The 20467-nt window shown below is 42.2% G+C and overlaps 2 protein-coding genes across 2 annotated transcripts; one reads left to right on the top strand and one right to left on the bottom strand.

Annotated features, from left to right (window-relative positions):
* The first annotated feature begins 918 nt into the window (after window positions 1-918).
* On the top strand, window positions 919-11603 carry tgm8 (transglutaminase 8). Its single transcript, XM_049022928.1, is given in 13 exon segments — window positions 919-1032; window positions 1493-1651; window positions 3463-3696; window positions 3875-3993; window positions 4291-4419; window positions 6845-7019; window positions 7155-7290; window positions 7377-7483; window positions 8983-9225; window positions 9357-9647; window positions 9805-9965; window positions 10352-10485; window positions 11297-11603. Coding segments are annotated over 13 exon segments (2067 nt in total). The 5' UTR covers window positions 919-1022; the 3' UTR covers window positions 11466-11603.
* ccndbp1 (cyclin D-type binding-protein 1) lies at window positions 11600-18071 on the bottom strand. The gene is made up of 11 exons (XM_049022932.1): window positions 17906-18071; window positions 16879-16938; window positions 16303-16382; window positions 15802-15883; window positions 14932-15028; window positions 14773-14846; window positions 14398-14474; window positions 13733-13986; window positions 12773-12833; window positions 12170-12216; window positions 11600-11985 (listed from the first exon to the last, which is right to left on the bottom strand). Exons 1-11 carry the CDS (start codon window positions 17991-17993, stop codon window positions 11877-11879), a joined length of 1029 nt encoding a protein of 342 aa, XP_048878889.1. The 5' UTR covers window positions 17994-18071; the 3' UTR covers window positions 11600-11876.
* Between the last annotated feature and the right edge of the window lie 2396 nt (window positions 18072-20467).

Genomic DNA, 20467 nt, shown 5'->3' with positions numbered 1-20467 from the left:
AGGTTTCACTGAAGAAACCTATCAAGACATCGTCAGACATTTTGTCATTTTATGCACAGTCTGGGATTCACACTGTCTTTGACTGTAGGCTGGCTAGTAGGGGTGGGCGATACCCGATGAACTGATTTTCTTTTCGATCCAATTTGATCCAATACCAAAGTTGGTATTGCTGATATTAATCCCAACACTGAAATCATGCAACAAATTACTGGGCTCACTGAACTGTCTAACCTGTTGTATCCTTATGCTCTGACATTCTGTTGATGACCAAGACAGGCACTTGTACCTTTGTGTCCTTTGGTGGCTATAAATTCTCATTGAACCCCTGTGCTCGAAAACAAAGTTGAAAAATGAACGAAGGGGAATCTAATGCATCACTTAAGAGGTGGTCGTATGTCATAGAGATGCTAAAACCAAAACTAAGCAAGTAAACAGTCTCAGTGAGGACTGTGGAACCACTAAGCTGTTAGTTGTATGTTCCTGATGGTGCCTAAGGCGATTGAAACCACTCACTTCTGTACCGGCTTTCAGCAGCTGTCGCCCTACTCTATCCCTACCCTATGCCCTGTATGACCAGACAGATTCGCAGATTTAACTTTTCATAGAGGAATTTACATCCTGTACCTGGTCCAGGGCAGATGGAAGCTTAAAGGACCTATTTTTTTAAAAGATGGCATTTCGAATTTTTTCGGTTCTTGTAACAAAATTTGAAAAAGAATTAAACCGACAATTGCATAACACTCTAAGATTTCTATCTCTCGGCATTATCGAAAAATTCCGAGAAGAAGGTGTGTTTACTTGTTATCTAATCGTTCAGACACAGATCATCACAAAGTAAAAGTAGTCATGCAGTAACAAAGCCAGTTTCTGATAAATGTGATATTAGTAAGTTAAGCCCCTTGCTTAGGGTGCAGAACAGGAAAACTCCGGAAGTGTCACTGTATTTATACAGGTGTCAGGACCGAGTATCTCCAGTCACTTGCAAAGACAACTTGCAATAACGCAGAACAACTTATGCAGCAATGGCTTTGGGTAAGTTAACCGGAGACAAAACGTAATCAGTTTTTCTTATTACTAAAGAACAAAAATGCCATATATATATGTTTGTGTGTGTATGTATGACTGCATATATATATATGTATGGGGTGGGACTCAATAAAAAAAATCTAATTAAGTTGAAGCTTTGTAGTTAATTAATCTAAATTAATCTAATTTTAATCACATATTTCACATGAGAAATAAGAAATTTAAGTTTGGTTGATCAATGAATCAATATACTGCACTTCTGGCTGTGTATATTTTCTACTCAATAAAGATATGCAATCTCCAAGTGTGACTTGAGGTGAATTAGAGTTTTCCTGTAAACACTTATCAGCCAAAGCTTTGCTGATTTCTTTAATCGATGACAGAGAGGATAAATAGGACGCACCACTACACTGTAAAAATTAGTATTTTTTGATTACTCTTGCCTTTTTTTTTCTCTTTTGTCTAGTTCTGCTCCACTGTAGGGAAAACAACAAGCATCACAGCACTGATGAGATCTCTGTGGACAGACTCATAGTGAGGAGGGGGAAGCCCTTCCTCCTGACCCTCCAAATGGACACAGCTGACATGTCAGCTCTCCACAAACTGGAGTTCACGGTACAAACTGGTAAGGAGACGTTTGGCTGATTTGGGCAATATTGGTTACTCCTTAAAATAACCTACAACAAAATGGAACATTAAATATGTCTCCTGTCTCTGTCCTGGACCCCTGACAATAACGCTAGACAGTCTCAGTGAGTAGCCTGTACTTAGATGGGGAAGCATCGCATGCTGCGGGTCATCGTCGGTTCCAAATGACCGCTGTAAGTGGGCCCTTTATTTTATATGGAAAAATGATCATATGCATAATAAACTGTGTAACAAAACTACATCATCTTTAAATTATATTGTTTGGGATCTTTTTTAATCACAATTTTGTTAGTTCATTATTGTTATAACCTTTATATCACTATTTAATCTGCTCAGGCATTTAAGCTGCTGTATACTGTATTGTGAGCACTGCGAACAATAGCCTGAGCGCGAGATGAACGAATGGGTTTCTTGTGGGGATGCTCATGCTGCTGGTTTTCTGTGAAGTTGAGCTCCTTTTTTGAGTTAGGCTACCGTAGTGCAAATCGATAGCCCTAACCCTAACCTTTACACTAACCCTAACCCCCAAAAAACGGCTAAAATCCTTACCCTAACCCTATCCCTGACCCCTAACACTGAACCCTAACCCCCAAATGGTGGAACTGCACATGCGCAAAAAGGCTTGATAGTACATCTCGATAGGTAGCTCAACTCGTCAGAACACCGGGTCTGTGGTTTTGCCGTCCAGTTAAGCTATTTTGAAAATACAGTTGCGGGTAAATATTAGGTCACAGATTAGGTTACAGATACTGTACAACAAAGGTAAGGCGCACACGATACTCCGGACCACAGCAGGTGTTTACACTAAACGCAGACTGTTACTTTTAACGAGACATACACAGTGACTATACAGCCGGCCCGCGAGCATGCCAGGAAATGCTAATCGCACTGGTGTTATAGTATTTACAAATGGAAACGGAAAATGTCTAATGTTTTTATTTTATGGCAGTTCCTGCGCAGTATTTATAGTTTGTTAAATGATTTTTAAAAAATGTGTATCTTATTTTATAACCATTTTCAAAAATACGTATGGTTTAAGATTCCGTTACAGATAGTAACCCTAATCCTGGTTTGTCGACAATTACTTTTTGCCAGCACATTTAAGGTCTCCCCCCCCCCCCCCCGCGAGTGACTTTTGATAACAGTAGCATATTATAGACCTATAACAACTACATTTGTTCTCACCTCAGATAATGCGTTGCTCTCCTCTTTTCATTATTATGAAAAATATGTTTAAGGTAGTACACAGTTACAACAGCCCAGAAAGGTAACATGACTGCGACAGAAAACCTAAAAAAACATTAAAAAGTCAGTTCATGCATCATTTACTAATCAATTTAGTCTTTTCATAAGGATGAGGGATAAGTGTGTGAGAAACACCACTGGTTGGTCAGAGTTGGCCAGTCAGCCAGCGTCTCCATTCCCCAGTCAGACCTGCAGTCCTGGATGTTACACTCGGCTGTACCTGAATACTGGGCTGAGGCTAAGGTGCTTGATCATTACTGCAATGCCTCTTAGTATAAACTACTGACATGCATGCTGCAAGAGCTAGAATTTATAGCCTATGACACAAGCATTAGTGCGCATGCTATGGGAACATGCATCATTTGTCTTACACGACACAGCGTTAGGTAACCAACTGTGGCGGAGATGCCACTGATTCATATCCTCAAAACATCTCAATTAATCTCCGTGCATTTGTGTATGGTGCATGAATTGAAAACACCCGAGAGAAGTCCGGGGATAACGACCTGGTAAAAGTAATCATCTTTCTGTGCCATCAATCAGGTCTTCAGGCGTCTGAGGCTTTGAGGACCAAGGCAGTGTTCAGGATCTCTCCAGCAGGGCTGGCGAATAATTTGTGGAATGCCAGCATCCAGGAGAAGACTGTCTCCTCTGTGACGCTGTCTGTCAGCAGCCCAGCCGAAGCCTGTATCGGGCAGTATTCTCTGAGAATAAAGACGGCCTCTTCCTTCACTTGTGATAACAAGTTTATCCTCCTGTTTAATCCTTGGTGTTCAGGTGAGTCCCAGTGTGGGTAAGGGTGCAGGAGGGGGGAGTGACACATGGACTATTTAACACTCAATTTAGGAGTATCAAGTTAAACTTACCTGCCATTTAGCACAGCGAATGTCGAGGGTATGCAGATATCCTGAAGAATAATGGTACCATTGGTGGCTCTTCTGTTCATCTCTGGTAGATGATTCAGTATACATGCCCCAGGAGAGCGACAGACAGGAATATGTGATGAATGAACACGGACTGCTGTACACGGGATCTAGCGATTACATCTTACCCAAGACATGGACCTTTGGACAGGTACAAAGAGAATGCAGTCAAACTTACATACTTTGCAATGGGGAAAATTAAGCTGTGGAGCTCATGCTGGGAGGGGCTTCTGTCTCCTGTCAATCATTGACCGTTTTAAGCCAATAGGAACCAGTCAGTGAGAAGTGGGGTGGGTCTGTCAGTGACTGAAAGCGCATGAGAATCCAATGCAGCCAGAGGTTCAAAAAGCCTCATTCCCTCCACAGGAAATATGTGTAGTCGGCTGTTTGCACTCATTAGTCTGTTGGACCTCAAAGATCTAACCAAAATGTACTATTTGCTCTGCAGTTTGAACAGGACATTGTGGACATTTGCCTGAAACTCATGGACAGGAACCTCAAGTGCTTGAGAAATGAGGGGAAGGACGTCTCTGCTCGATGCAGCCCCATCTACGTCAGCAGAGTGCTCTGTGCAATGGTCAGTTTCGGCTTCTGTTATTCATGCATTTTGCAGCACAGTGAGGTAGGATTTCAATAACATTGAACACATTCAATGTTAAGCCTTCAATAAAAAGAAGATGGAGTGGCTGTGAAACCACTGAACTGCAGGAGAACGTAAACGAAACTGAACCTGGTTCAGATGAGGTAGAAACACTGTGGCCAGTCAGTCAGGACTGCAAAGACATGGTGGTGTTGATGAGAAGCGTCAGACACTGCTGTACGTCTTCGGTTATTTACTTGTGGCGAGATAACAGGAACCTAGGAACCTGTGTACATATGCTGGAATATATCTGTGAGTGTGGTTCTAAAACAGATACAAACTTAAATTAGGCAGTAATATCAACATCAAGAATATTATGATATTTGCACATAATACACAGAATGCAGTATGTTCCATAACACAACTCAATAATCTCTTACACTATTATGTACTCCATTAGCAACTACACATCACCAATGGAGCACAAAATTATCAAAGACAATGTATATCTGGTTAAATGCAACACATGGATTAAATGTACATGCCAATATAAATGGAAATGAACAATGTAGTATAAACTAAATCAAATGCCGCTATCACAACTCAGAGAAGTAACGTGGTTATTGGTAAGTGTGTAGGTGAGTGATATGAGGTATCAATCATGCAACACTTTCTTGTATATAAAGTACACTCTCAGGCAGAACAGAAGGGGAGATTTCAGCTACTAATACCCAAGTTAACCTATTAAATTAACTAAACTATAGGTGTTGCCTCCCATTTGGTGGTTGCCTGCATCCTCACTCTGCTGGCTTCTGGGTAGACGTCTTATGGGTATGTAACACCAACCAATAGTACAGTATGGAAGCTTTAATAGTCCAAACGTCTTAAGACACTGAAAATGAACGTGTTAAGACATTCATTTTAGACACCTAAAGACATACAAATTTAACCTGTTGATTCAGAGGGTTTTGACCCCAATTACATTCCAGAAAAATTAGCGTGTTAACTCTTTCGAAATACAATACAGCTGTTTCAAATGCTTCTCAAATTACAGTACTGTACAAATTTAATTATCGAACTGTGTATAATTCAAATAAGGCTCCGGAGCCCCCGCGACCCAGTAGGATAAGCGGTTTGGAAAATGGATGGATGGATGGATAATTCAAATACTCTATAATGCAGGACTATACTGTACATAAAATACAGCTTATTGTAGTTTCGCTGCTGCATCTCAGTGGCTCTTTCTTGGCACTACTTGAACTACTTGATAACTATAAGCAAATTATTTAAACAGTATTTGTACAGGAATGTTTCTGTCCCAGACTTTTATATCTGTATGAGCGCTTTATGTATCTGTCATCACTATAGGCAGTTCCCACTGTTTTTCATGTGGGCAGGGAACTGTTTCCTTTCTTGTAATTATGGTATATGCGGATTCCCCTCTGAAACTGGTGAAGTGGTAGTACTCAAATTAAGACGTCTTAAGACGTCAAATGTGAACGTGTTAAGATGTTCATTTTTAACACCTTAAGATGTGAAAATTTGACGTATTGGTTCAGAGTGTTTTGACCCCAATGCCGTTTCATATATTTGTACCATGTCTAGTGTCATGCCCGGCTCGTCCGCTCCTCCTGTGTGCCACGCCCCCTGCTTACCCACGTGTGTTTCCTGGATCGTACCCAGCTGTGTCAGTTTGCTTTCAATCAGTCTTGTGTATTTAAGTCCTGGTCTCCCCAGTTTTCCTTGTCTGTCATTGATGTTTGTAAGCGTGAGCTGTTTCCCGGTCCCCGGCTTCTTAATTAAACTCCAGTTTTGACCCATATTCTGCCTTCCTGCTTCCTGCTTGCCTGCTTTCCCGCACGATCGCCGCTCTCGCTTCTGCCGATCGTGACATCTAGAGTGTAAAAAAATGCTGTATGGAGACGTATTCTGTGTTATACTTTACACCCCGCTGGTGTACCATACAGCTTCCCCTCCACTGTGCTTGATAACGGTGTGGTCGGAACAAAAATTTACATGCTCATGTTCTGTAGAATGCTCTCTACACTCTGATTTGCTGCTGCCGAAACGCCTCAAAGCTCATTACCATAAAGTTGACCAGGCTTCAACTTCATTTTGACGCTTCCACTGCCCAAATTACACAACGCATAATAATGAATGAAATCCGATCACTTTGACGAGGTCTCCGCTCGCGGTGTAAATGTACCTGCAGCCCACATATGTGTCGACGTCAGTAAATTATAATATTTACTGAGACATTTGTACAGTTTGTTAAAAAACATTCACTACAAAAGTAATTTTGTTTTAATAAAAAAATAGCTTGCTTGCTACACTGTTAGGGCAAATTCATGGCAAATCACACTGCTGTATAAAGCTATAAAAATAATATTATAGCAATAGATTGCTTTTGCACCCCTTTCAGATTAATGCCCAAGATGACGGAGGGGTTTTATTGGGCAAATGGCGTGATGACTTCTCAGACGGTACACCACCAACATCCTGGAACAACAGTGTGGAAATCCTAAGGAAGTGGGCCAGGAAATACAATTCTGTGAAGTACGGTCAGTGCTGGGTGTTTGCAGCAGTCCTATGCACAGGTATGTTGAGAAGGTGGCAACCGTCTCTTTTATGGAGGAAGTATATAATCTGCATTAATAACAGGGGGAACTGTACATATCTGTATATATTTCAATTCAGCTGTTTTATAGCTAATTTATAAATTCCAAATGCAGTTCTGAGGTGCGTGGGAATCCCTACTCGAGTGGTCACCAATTTCCAGTCAGCACACGACACGGACGGTAATCTTGTCGTTGACCAATACCGCGCATAGAGTGGACACATTCCTAACAAAGAAAAAGACAGTATATGGTAGCTGTCCCATGGCAAAACTCACATCCTGCCAATGCATAAAATACCAAAAGGTCTGAGCCTCTCCTAACTCTGTACTGATGTAGGAACTTCCATGTGTGGGTGGAGGCCTGGATGAGGCGCCCCGACCTTTCTGGAGATTTCTATGATGGCTGGCAGGTGGTGGACCCCACACCTCAAGAAACAAGCGATGGTGAAGTCCACATTCCATTTCACATCTACACTGAACAAAAATATAAACGCAACACTTTTGTTTTTGCTCCCATTTTTTATGAGATGGACTTAAAGATCTACAATTCATTCCAGATACACAATATTACCATTTCTCTCAAACATTTCTCACAAATCAGTCTAAATGTGTGATAGTGAGCACTTCTGCTTTGCTGAGATAATCCATCCCACCTCACAGGTGTGCCACATCAAGATGCTGATCTGACATCATGGGTAGTGCACAGGTGTACCTTATACTGCCCACAATAAAAGGCCACCCTGGAATGTGCAGTTTTTTGCTTTATTGGGGGTCTGGGGACTCAGAACCGGTCAGTATCTGGTGTGACCACCATTTGCCTCATGCAATGCAACACATCTTCTTCGCATAGAGTTTATCAGATTGTCAATTGTGGCCTGTGGAATGTTGGTCCACTCCTCTTCAATGGCTGTGCGAAGTTGTTGGATATTAGTGGGAACTGGTACACGCTGTCGTATACGCCGGTCAAGCACATCCCAAACATGCTCAACGGGTGACATGTCCGGTGAGTATGCTGGCCATGCAAGAACTGGGACATTTTCAGCTTCCAAGAACTGTGTACAGATCCTTGCAACATGGGGCCGTGCATTATCTGTCTGAGTGGCTGGTCTCAGACGATCTTAGAGGTGAACCTGCTGGATGTGGAGGTCCTGGGCTGGTGTGGTTACACGTGGTCTGCGGTTGTGAGGCCGGTTGGATGTACTGCCATATTCTCTGAAACGCCTTTGGAGACGGCTTATGGTTGAGAAATGAACATTCAATGCACGAGCAACAGATCTGGTTGACATTCCTGCTGTCAGCATGCCAATTGCACGCTCCCTCAATGCTTGTGGCATCTGTGGCATTTTGCTGTGAGACAAAACTGCACATTCCAGGGTGGCCTTTTATTGTGGGCAGTATAAGGTACACCTGTGCACTACCCATGATGTCAGATCAGCATCTTGATGTGGCACACCTGTGAGGTGGGATGGATTATCTCAGCAAAGCAGAAGTGCTCACTATCACACATTTAGACTGATTTGTGAGAAATGTTTGAGAGAAATGGTAATATTGTGTATCTAGAATGAATTGTAGGTCTTTAAGTCCATCTCATGAAAAATGGGAGCAAAAACAAAAGTGTTGCGTTTATATTTTTGTTCAGTATATGTCTAAAAGCCTAATAATAGCTAACAAAACATTGCAGCCAAGATTAAAGATTCAGTTGTCTCTTCAACTTTGTAGCGATTGGCATGTATTCTTTAACGTAGGGCTAAGAAACACTTACTCACTAGATGCCCAAAAACCAACATATAATTTTAGAGCAAAGTGGAAATCAGGTAAAGGATTAGAGGACACAAGGTGAATGTGGCTTTGAGCCATTACAGAAACTGGAGCAAAAAGCAATCTGACTGGAACCCCGGCTTCTCCACGAGAACCTCTGAAAGTTGGCTTTCCCTTCTTTGTAGAACTGTACTGCTGTGGACCAGCCCCAGTCAAAGCTGTGCTGGAAGGTCATGTAGATGTCAAATACGACGTTCCTTTTGTCTTCGCTGAGGTCAACGCTGATATTGTCACCTGGAAGATTTTATCCAATGGCTCTAAAATAATGCTTAATTCAGACACATGTGAAGTGGGACAGAACATAAGCACTAAAATGGTCGGGATGAACAAGAGATCAGACATCACAGCGAGCTACAAATACCCAGAGGGTAGGTCTGACTGTTGAGATACTGAAAGGTTTCACCTCAATCAATGCCTACAATCTCAAAGCACTTTTATGTGAATGTAGGTCTGGTTTGATACTGATCATCAAAGCATGTCATTCGTATGTTATGTGCAGGTACAGAGAAGGAGAGGCAGGTGTACGAAGAAGCTGTGAAGAGAGGGACCAAGCCTTTGAGTAACACCCCAAATTCACCTCCTGGATCTCGTGGCCTACAGCTGAAGATAGTAGAGGTCAGCAAGCCGATCAATGGCAAGGACATCAACCTTAGTCTGGTTCTGAACAACAGCAACCAGGCATCCAAGAAGCTCCGGATCCACCTGCTTGCTCAGGTCATGCGCTACAATGGTGTGCCTGGGGCAATTATCTGGACCAAAGAGTCAGAGACATTGCTGCTTTCCAGCAAAGGTACAGGATTTGGCTTCTTCTGTAAAAACAACACAAGCCTTGTGTAAAGGGAAGAACCTTGTTTAACCCTGAATAAATTATGTCAGGATTTAAGAACTCAGTTAAGGCCAATACTAATGCCTAAAAACCAAACCAGTGTCCCGTTTTGTGTCCACAGAGATGAGCATCCCCATTCAGATCGCCTACTCAGTCTATGCTACTCTACTGGGGAGGAACGCTATCAGAGTGAGCGCTATCGTCACAGAACTGGATAACGCTGGGGTCAGCTACCACTCAGAGAAAGTCATTGTGCCAGAAAACCCCAAACTCACCATAACCGTGAGTGTGGTCTTCTCTCGTACGACGTCTTGGAAACACAGGCCAGTTTCAGAACTTGACAAGATTTAGCTTAGGAAGTATGTTTGCACTAGGTCTTCTAAAATTATGTTGTCATATGTTTCTTGATAAAAAGAAGCAAAAATGGGAGGGAAACTATAAAAATATATTGTAAACATTCATAATGACAAAAAAAGGTCTTTAAAAGATTGTAAAGGTAGTCATAATAACTATGGGATAGTTCCCTACTTCTTGAGACAAATCTTAACAAATAGCAGCGGTTTTGATTCAACAAGTGTGACTTCAACTGCACTTCTAGCTGTTATTGAGACACACAAGCAAACAGCGGCAGGTGAAACTTTAAAGCAATTTGGCTTTTCTTCCTCCAGACAACGGGGACGGCTCTCCAGGGCTCCAAAATGACCGCAGAGGTGGATTTTGAGAACCCCGTCTCCATGATACTCACAGGCTGTAAGGTCACCGTCAGCGGCTCTGGGTTACTGGCAGACGTCCAGGAGACCAAGTTAGTGAGACTCATCTTCCAAGTGCATAAAACAAAAATTCATATCTTACTTTGCCGTAATAATCATCATCGCAGAGGCAGGGCAGAGGGGGCGTATGATATGCTACCTGCGGAGTATGACAGAAGCAAGCTTGTGGCCAAGTAAAATAATAGATATAGTCATAGAATTAATCACCTACAATGTTTCTGAAACTCCTTAGCTGATTACGAAAATCCTGGGTAAAGAGGTTTTAGTGAGCGTTTGTATATCCTGACAAACTGCTCCTTGCCGTTAACGGATTCTGCTTCACACTCTGCACGCTTGTTTGTTGCTTTGTGTCTGCTGCTAAGACATTAGGGTTTATTTTTACATTAGAACATATGCAAGTTAACGGCAACACAATGAAAACTAACAATTTCTCGTGTTCTCTAATAAATTACTGATATCTTGTTAGATGGTTATAATACCACTGCTTTGTTTCCAAAGCCTCTTCTATGAGCCACCACAGCCAATCCCTGTACTCGTTAAATTTCATCACCAATCAACAAATCTAACGAGTTAAATTTCTCAATTTAATTAGGTATTGATTAATAAAAAATGGTGCCCTAGAAGTCGTGTCAAAAATACATGGGCGTGTTGGAAATTTGCTGCAAATATTCAGATGGTTAAGAGGGGTTTTAAAATAGTTAACTCACTTTGACAGACATCAGCTTTACACCAACATGAAGATCATTGACACATATTCTTTGATTGCCTAAGACCTTGGCACAGTGTCACATATTACTGTATTAATGTCCTGGTCCAGTTTTGATGGATGTGTTCTTTCCCTAGCCTGTCTTCCATCAAACCCAATACTCAGATTCGAGTGCTGGTGCCCTTCGTGCCGTACAGAGCCGGTGCCAGGCAGCTGCAGGCCAACTTCAACTGCGACTTGTTCACGGACATCAACACAAGCATTGCTGTCGACGTGAAACCTGCCTACACAGCACCTTGGGTTTAGCTCTCAACGGACTCAAACGTGAAGAACTGGTTGGATTCTACAAAGCAGGTTGCCTACCAACCTGTGATGCGCATATCAGAGAGAAATGTACTCTTCCTCTACAAAGAAAAATAAATCCTACAAAACGCCACCGATTAACAGGACTGGGTCATTGTTTATTCAAATTCACAGATGTGTTTTTGGTTTACAAAAAGATTAAATACAAGACGTTTTGTGCAATGACAAAAGATGGGCTGCTTTTTGTGTACACTGGTACTACAAAATGAAAAGGCAGACTTATTTCTGGTCAGACTCATCATACTGTATTCGCCAAAGCTGTCAGTCATCCCACATGCAGGCACAGTTCAAAAGAGGAGAAGCATTCAGGATTACATCACACAATTCGCGAAAATCGAGCGTCACGGGCCCGTGTCAGCCACAGCCCTGCGCCAAAGCGCTGACTTTCTGCAGGTTGTGGTCGACTGCTCCACCCAAAAACTCCACCCAGCTCTGGTCGGCCTCCAGGCAGACATGACTTGCTCTGAGAAACGGGGACGGGGCAAAGGGGGGGGGGGGAAAGGTGCGTTTCAGGAGTGAAGGATGAGAAAACAGAAGCACAGCGGCGTCACTCTCCCGAGCAGCGGGCTGGGTGTCGGCGTCACACTGCAGCCCGAATGGCGGCTTGCATGCGAGATGAGGTGCAGGGGCGCCGTGACAACACCCACCTCGCGATCTCCAGCACCTTCCTCAATACGCCGGCCACCTTGCATGCCTGGAAACATTTATTATTGCTGCCGTTATTCCTTCAAAGAAAAACAAACTTTACACAAATCCTTAGTACCTGAATCAGTTACTTTATAAATACTGACATTTTCTTTCCCAAACCAGACCGCGAAAATTCAACTAATTCGACTAAAGTGAAATAATAAATGGAACCATTTCCAAAGGGGTGGAAACAATATGCGAGACAGTATTAGTCAGCGACTAGAGGCGGGAAATTTGCAGTATAAGTGGCACCATCGCACCCAAAGGGGGTCTTTGATTGCCAGAACGCCTTGATTTTGGCTCGCTGGCACAGACCGGCTTCCTGCCCGGTTGCCAACGCTGACAGACTGTCTGCTGTACCTATCTGTGCTGGTTACCCGCACAGCGCAGCACATGTATAACAGACAAACAAGAGGCCCACATACTCCGTGGCACTAGCCAATCACAGGCGCAAACCCTGCTTTCGAGGCAGCTATGGGAGCCTGACATACATCTGAAGATTACTAAAGACACCGGATGAAAGGAAAGTTTCTACTTTTGAACACATTTCTTTCCAGACTTACATTTTGCTGTACTCCACAGTAGTCCATTGGTGGGTAAAGACTGAGGGCAAGATCATCAACACTAACAAGGAAACAGAATTAAAATGTCATTTACTAAATGTATCAAATGGAACATTTGTGTTTTGACAGTGGTGTCTCTCACTTCTAAAAATACTGAACAGCTTTTGAGCACCATTATAATATTAAATGAGGTGTGTATATATATATAAATGATAACAGGCTTGGGTTTACAAGTGTGGAAGCCAATCAGAACGCGACTGCGGCATGATTGTGGTGATTTTGCCCCCTCATAAATTTCAGATGTACCTTCAGTGATTTTGTTCTGGGCCCGGCACTGAATAACAAACCATCATGTCCACACGATGTTCTACACATCTACTAGTAAAACTAATTAATCTGTATGTCGCTTTGGTGGCTACATTGCACCTATACTAGATTTCCGTTCAACATTTCCCCATTTTTCCTATGAAATCATTAGACTGTAATGATGCGAGTCATCCAACTGCATCTATGCAAAATATGCCACACCTTCAAATTGCAGGTGTGTAATCAGGTGTCCGTATGGAAATACAGAAGTGTTACGGAGAATAGGCATAACAGCAGGGTTTATTGGGCAACATGCGTGACGTTACATTACTGTGCTCATTCACACAGCTCATCAGGGCCACACCTGGATTGTGCAACAACAGCACGCACACATCGCTGGTGATTAAAGGACAATGACAGTTAATCTAAGTTAATTAAACCTGCATAGTGCCTTTTTTAAATGGAGTGGCCAATGGTTAAGGTGATAGAGAAATATATTTTTGCATATTTAAGCCTGGTATATTTATCTATGCATCTTCAAACAGATTTTTCTGGGGAAGGCCATATATATTTAATACTGCACTAAATAGCTACCACTAGGGGTCCCCATAGCCATTTCGCAAACATAGGGACAGGACTACCAATCGGCCTGACCTTGGGCTTATGTCTTTGGTGATGTCAGCAAGGTCATCCAGCTGTGCGATGCTCTCTGAACTGCTCGCGTTGCCATTAGATTTCACGGCGGCAGTCAACTTCCGCAGGCACGCCGCGGATGCCTTCATCAGGCCCTGACACGGAGCCATGAGCTCCCGGTCCGATTCTGACCAATACGTGTCTCTGTTTCCCCGGGAGTCAAGATCCTCATCATCCAAGACGTCACTAAAGGGGTCTAGGGCCTCTGTCTGTGCCTGGTAAATATGCCCAAGAAAGCCAGTCAGTATTACGTGATCTTAAAAGTGAAGGCCAGCAACTGCTGCAATTACAGAAAACGACTAGATGTGCGGAGATGGTGAGCTTCCTTTCTGTCCAGCTAACGCTGGGAATGGACTATTCCAACACTCCCCGATGTGTCATTTAATCCAAGCAAGCAGGACAAGGCCTTAGCAGCTAAATCAGCAAACATATTTATGTATAATTAACCTTCAGATAGCCTTAAGTTAACAAAAAAGTACCAATCACTGAATTAAGCTACTAAGAATGATGCTTTGCTTTGTAGGTCATGCTTCCATCACCCAAAGAGGGAACCCACACTAACACCTCTCAAAATAAAGCCTATAGACATTCAAATTTGTCACGAAAAAAGGAGGAAATCGATGGACCTGTTCCATTTCCTCTATGGCGTCCTTCACCACAGCAATATGAGAGGTCAGCAAGCTGAGCACCGCGGCCCGGTTATCTGCAGGGAGAGACATGCAACACAGTCATGTGACATTTCAGATTCCTCCAACTGTACATTTACACAAGTAAATATTTTATAATATACATTTATACGAGCCAAACTTACAATGGTTGCATCTTTATCATCATGTACTTGCATTACATTATAATACATTATATTCTGACAGCATCAAAACACTGCCCTCTAATGGCAGTTTTGTCTACCTACCTCCCGGGCTTTCTGCAATTCAGTAAATGTCATTGATCACAAATAAACGCTGAAAAACCCACATGGAAAAGTGTTGAAATGCACTCACCTTTAGGAAGGTTAGCAAACTGGTCGCATGATGCCCACACATTGCCTGTGGAGGTGAGCTGCTCTTGCGATAGGCTGCAGGAAGAAGCACGGCACAGGTGACCTGAGACACATACAGGACAGACCAACTCAATGGCAGCTTACATGCGAGCACCGTTACCTCTGTGGGGGTGTGCTGAGGATGACGTCTATCAGCTGGAGCACCCCCTCCAGAACCTCCACTGTGGCATCTCGGATTAGTCTGCGCAGCGTCATGCCTGCAGAGAAGAAACCTCACTATGTCATCGATCTTATGGACCAAGAAACGTCGACCTTATGAACCAAGAAACGTCAGTGAAAATTTAACTGTGATCTGGTCGGCAGAACCAGAGCTCAGGATAGCATAACAAGAAATAAAGTATTATATATAATATACTAGGACAGCACGGTACGGCAAAATTTCTAGTATTGCAATGTGATTTTCTGGTAATAAATATTGGGGTATTTACAGTATATATGTATAACAAGGAGTTCAACATAAAGTTATAGGAGTGATTTAAACAGGAAGGATGAAAATGATTACGATTGTCTCAGAGGATGTATGCCAAAAGCAAACGCAGCGGAGGTAAACTTTAAATGGATTTTTAAACATATATATTAGATAATATATAAAAGGAATAATAATTTAAATTGTAAAACATGATCATTTTTTTCCTATGACAGAATAAAAATGTTTTAGTGAGATGTAAACTCCATCCGCTATAAAGGTCCTTATACAGAACTGAAGGTAAGAAAAAGCCTGATCTTAATCTAGCTGACTGGAAGTATGAATTGCATGTGCACAACAGCCGATGTTGTTGTTCATATCGCACATCATCCAGCCCTATAACACACTGCAGCCATTTTTCTAATTCAGTGCAAAATAACCCGCCTCGCGTTGTGATGTCATTCAGTGCCGGTACCAGTTTTTAAGCCAATGGAAAACCAACACCTTGAAGTGCTCAACTTTTGGTATTTTCTTGAAGCTCCACCCAGAGAGACCCAAACGGACCTTGGCTTTTAGGAAACCACATGTAGACTGTAGACAGGGCCAAAATGCACTTCTGGAAAGATTCTGCCATCTTCTCTGCATCCTGGAAAAAACAAAAAGGCTTAAGCTAAAAGCACCGGTGCTCCTCTTCCGATGTGGCTGAATGCCGTGATCTTCACACTCGGGGTGTTACATTCATGTGCGTTTTATTCACACACGCCCCACCGCCATTATCAGCTGAACTAGATTATCATCACCACCCATATGAAGCTGCTACACAATCAGACAGGTATGTTGAAAAATTGATTACATGTCAGATTAGAACTATTTTAGACAGAAAAAAAAGAAAATTCCTTCCGCGCAAATTATTTCAAAACTGACCAACATCCACTTTCTCCTAAAATTGAAATGGCCTGTTAACTCCACCATAGTTCCCATCAACACCACCCCCAAGGCATGATGTATTTTTCCCCCATTTAAACAGACTTTTTACACCATAAGCATGAATGAACGACAGTCCACCTGCTCTGATGGCAGCGGTGGCTTGGAGAATACGAGGCTAAGTTTCGTGGCTTCCTGTGAAGTGGATTTGGTAGCTTGTGCTGGGAAGAGAATGGGGGGGGGGGGGGCATAATGGCATTCCTTATAGGCAAGCAACACTTATTAATAAGGGACACCCAAAGCCATACCGTCAGGTGTATCAATTACCATCTGCATTAATGCCCAGAAAAGTTCAAAAAGTCTGTCCACAATTGTATTTCAAGTTCTTTGATATTTCTGCATGTGCATCTAAACACACTTTGCAAACTGACCTCTGGCATCTTAAAATGTGTTGATAAACTATAGCTGTCATTGCTGAGAGCAGAAACATGCTTAAACATGCACAAGACCATCAGTATTAAAAATATTTAAAACCTACTGTGCATGGAACTGCCTGAAGTGACCAAAGACATAGTTCATCCAATCAAACATATGACAAAATAGCTGTTGCCACAGATGACAAATACATTTTAGGTTAGACTACGGTGGAAAAATATGTCCAGCACAAATTGAAACGGTTCCTTTGATATTATGAAATAAAAATTAATAATACTCAACCTAGCGTTTCCCAGAAATTAGGCAGGTTAAAATCCCCATGTGATTCATTTGATTCTCCGTCTGTGGGGGAGAATCATTCACTGGATCAATAAAATAAATCTCCAGTATCATTTGTCATTCATTATATTAGGTGGTTCAATGCATAGCATTCATGGTACATAAATGCAGAGTGCAATATGTACGACGCCAAAAAAGCAAAGGAACTATTCAAACCTCAAACTCTCAACGTCAACTACTGATACTTAGGAAGCTCTAAGGAATTGACTGAACGTCATCCTCTTTGCCCTCCTTCTCGCAACGCTTAATTAAATATCGGCACGGAGGAAACGCATAATTAGGGTAAAAATAGTAATAAATAAAAAAAAATACTGACGGCAGGGAGGTGTTTACACGAAGGGGCGCGTCACACATTTTTACTGCAGGATGGCGATACTTTCCTATCAGTAAGGGACGAGATGGGATCCCACCCTCTTAGACATCTTATCTTCAATAACTACAAAATGTGCATGTATTTCAAGTGACTACTTTTAGTCAGTTACAGTTCCATGGGTATAATCCATAAGCAAAATTCGGTAGTTTTACATTCCCTCTTTTTTTGTTAAATGTGCATTTGTGAAGTTCTGCGTACACTCCCATTCCTGAGGTAACCACTACACTATTGCAATGCACTAAAAAGTGCTCAAACGAATTTTAAACCTTATTACTCTGACTAGTAATATGTGGTGAGGTGCAATGATGCGAGGGGAGGGGGCAGCTAACAAGCTAACGCTAACCGAACTGCATGTGATGGTGGCGCTTACAAATTTAACCAGTCAGAATACTAAACAACCATAACATAACAATAATTATATCACCTTGTTAATTTCGTTTAATGACAACGCCACAAAAATGTAGGAAACGATTTTTAAATCAGACTGAGGTGCGGTCATAGATATACAGTATAAACTTAAGCGGCCCTCCAAACGACTCCGGGAATAATAACATGTCGACAGTGCCGCACAAAATAATGTTTCTGCGCAACTTGTACCTTTCACTCGGTCTCGGACGCACTTGACGAGGTTGACGAGATTCCTGAGGGGAATCCGACAGTCAGAACTGCAGTTATCGGCGCTCATGACGCCGTTTTTCTGGAAACCAAGCGGCCTCGCAGCCGGAACTAAAAACACGGGCCTCTGATATCGAGCCGGACTCTGCGACGGAGGACATACGTCACCGGACAGAGTCGTTTGTAAGTTCGCTTGTATGCGTAAGATGTGGTCTTCTGCAAAATGAATCTGATATTTATAATTGTAGTTACAGACGTTTGTTTATATGATAAACTATAAATGTATAATAATTTATGTTACGAACACATTTATATTAAAGTACATGCACCTTTATTTGAAGAAAGTGTTGTATTTATTTGTCACCAGGTGGCACTAGAGGATTGGCTTCTGTGAGCCACAAACCCTTGTTCTGGTGTAAGTTTCCTTTGTAAACAAAATGTCTAAAACGAACTCCTGTATTTACCTCAGCAAGAGAATCTTGTTTAGGAAATGTATTCTGTAAGATATATTGATAGACCACAATAATCTCTTAAGTGGGAATTAAGTCGCATACAGTGGCAACGTCAACCTTTGAATAGCGCAATTGCAACACAGTAGTGGAATGATCCAGGGGCTAAAGGTGTTCCAGGATGGAGTGGTAATGGAGACGGTGTGCAGGGTTCTTAGTGATGGCTTCAGTGAGTTCTGTTTGATTCCGGAAGCAATACGGAAGGCATCATGAATTTGATTGTGTCATTTAGTGATGGCAGAGTGCAATACGAGTCCTTCAGTTAAGCAATAAATAGGGAGATCTGCTGAAATGTTGGTGTCCCTTCACCACCAGAACCTTACACTCCTATTCCCGCCCTGTTACACATTCTTCACGTGTCCATCTCTGTTCAATAAATAATTGCTTTACCCTCTTTGTCAACTTGGACAGCTTCCTCTCGACACTTAGCAAATAGTAGGATGTACATGTTGCTCTGGGGAAGCGGTTTCCTAGCGGTTGGCTTCTGGTTCAAGGCCTGGTTACATCTGACGTATATCATGTCAATATCTGCTCGGACTTCTTCATCTCATCCCGAGAGCTGCTGTTCTGTTCAGCTGGTTTTCACAATCTCCACAGAAGTGGCTGCAGTGCCTCTAAATGGCTAAAGTGGTTCAGTATCAACTTTAACTAGCGTTACTTTTTTAACTCAACTCAAACCCAAATAATATACGTGATATGACTTTATTATTATACCATGGGTGTCAGAATTAGCTTGTAAATAACTACAGCATCATTTGGTTAAGTTACAATGTTTAAAAAAATATTATTACTTAGTATAAAACTATTATAAACTGGCAGGATCAGCCAGTCGCTGACTGGTTACCATTAGAAAAACTTTACTTCCGGGTTAATTTTCTTGCATTTTTGTACTTTTTTCACACTGAGTGTTGTCGGGCCATTTTGTAGTTTGTTTTAGTATGTAGATGCTCTGGCACTCCAGCCGCCAACACTAGATTCACAGTATTATTCAAACAGGATGCATGGGACATTTGTGAATGTTCCAAGCAGTAGCTGTCTTGGCAAAATATCTCAAAGTGCAGGGTAAAAAAATGTTAAGCGAGTGACCGTGCTGAATGTCTAAAGATGGACACACTTCTCTTACTTTGAACTTACACCGTCCATGGGCAAACAGCAAGCTGGAAAACATTTCTCACAAGGAGCACGAATGATTGTCCCATCTTTTCAGAAATGATCTCTCTTATTTTCAGTATCCGTTACGAGGATGAAAAATGACTTTTGTTTAGCTGACATGGCACTTATTCTGTGTGGCAGAAGCCAAATCCTGCATCCCGCAGCATAAATTCCAGGACCTGCATACCTTCATTGAAGTAGTGAGATAATTCTGTAAGAGAATATAGATGAAGCCCTTTGCAGGCTGGGCCTCGGAGATCCACAAACAGTCCATGACCATTTAACTCTGGGAGCTGGAAAGGAGCAAAAACGTGGATGGGCTGTGTGTCTCCAAGGCCTGGATTGGGAATCACTGCAGTAGAGCCTTTAGATCATGCAGCCGGAGTGTCATCTGAAAAACCCTGGGAGATTGTCAACAGAATCGGTGAAGACGGGGAACATTTTCTAATGGCTTATGAAAGTTCAGAACTAAATGTTGAGGTTGTGGCAAGACGGGAAAATTGCGGTTTCAGCCCAAATATCACTGAGCTGAAGCAGGAGCGGGGTCAAAAAGTCCCCAGTGGCACGGTGAGATCTTAATCAGTACTGACAGGATCCGATTGGTTAAAGTCATTTTGTCATAAAGTGGCATAAATTCAGGTGGCGCATCTCTTTTATAAACATATGCTGTTTGCCTGGGGTGCATTTTATTTAATGTTTTGTTGAAGATCTGATATCATTCATGTGATAAATATGCAGACAAGTAGAAATCAGATGGAGGGAAGAAAACCCATTTCACAGTTGCAAACCAAGTTTAAAATGCAGTTTAAGGACTAAAGCCTGAGCAGCCTTTGAGCATCTGTCCCTCATAATGGCTGCACAGCCATGAATATGCACTGATCAG

Source organism: Brienomyrus brachyistius, chromosome 8 (assembly GCF_023856365.1).
Source record: "Brienomyrus brachyistius isolate T26 chromosome 8, BBRACH_0.4, whole genome shotgun sequence".
Taxonomy (NCBI): Eukaryota; Metazoa; Chordata; class Actinopteri; order Osteoglossiformes; family Mormyridae; genus Brienomyrus; species Brienomyrus brachyistius.
The sequence above is the reverse complement of the archived record's forward strand: the minus strand, read 5'-3'. Positions and strand labels throughout refer to the sequence as shown.

Excerpts from the sequence above, each read along its gene's own strand:
- ccndbp1 (XM_049022932.1), bottom strand. The coding sequence starts at position 17,993 with ATGAGCGCCGATAACTGCAGTTCTGACTGTCGGATTCCCCTCAGGAAT. Across the intron at positions 15,029-15,801 it reads GTGGTTTCCTAAAAGCCAAG|GCATGACGCTGCGCAGACTA; the intron begins GTCCGTTTGGGT and ends TCTTCTCTGCAG. Across the intron at positions 11,986-12,169 it reads AAGGTGCTGGAGATCGCGAG|AGCAAGTCATGTCTGCCTGG; the intron begins GTGGGTGTTGTC and ends CCCGTTTCTCAG.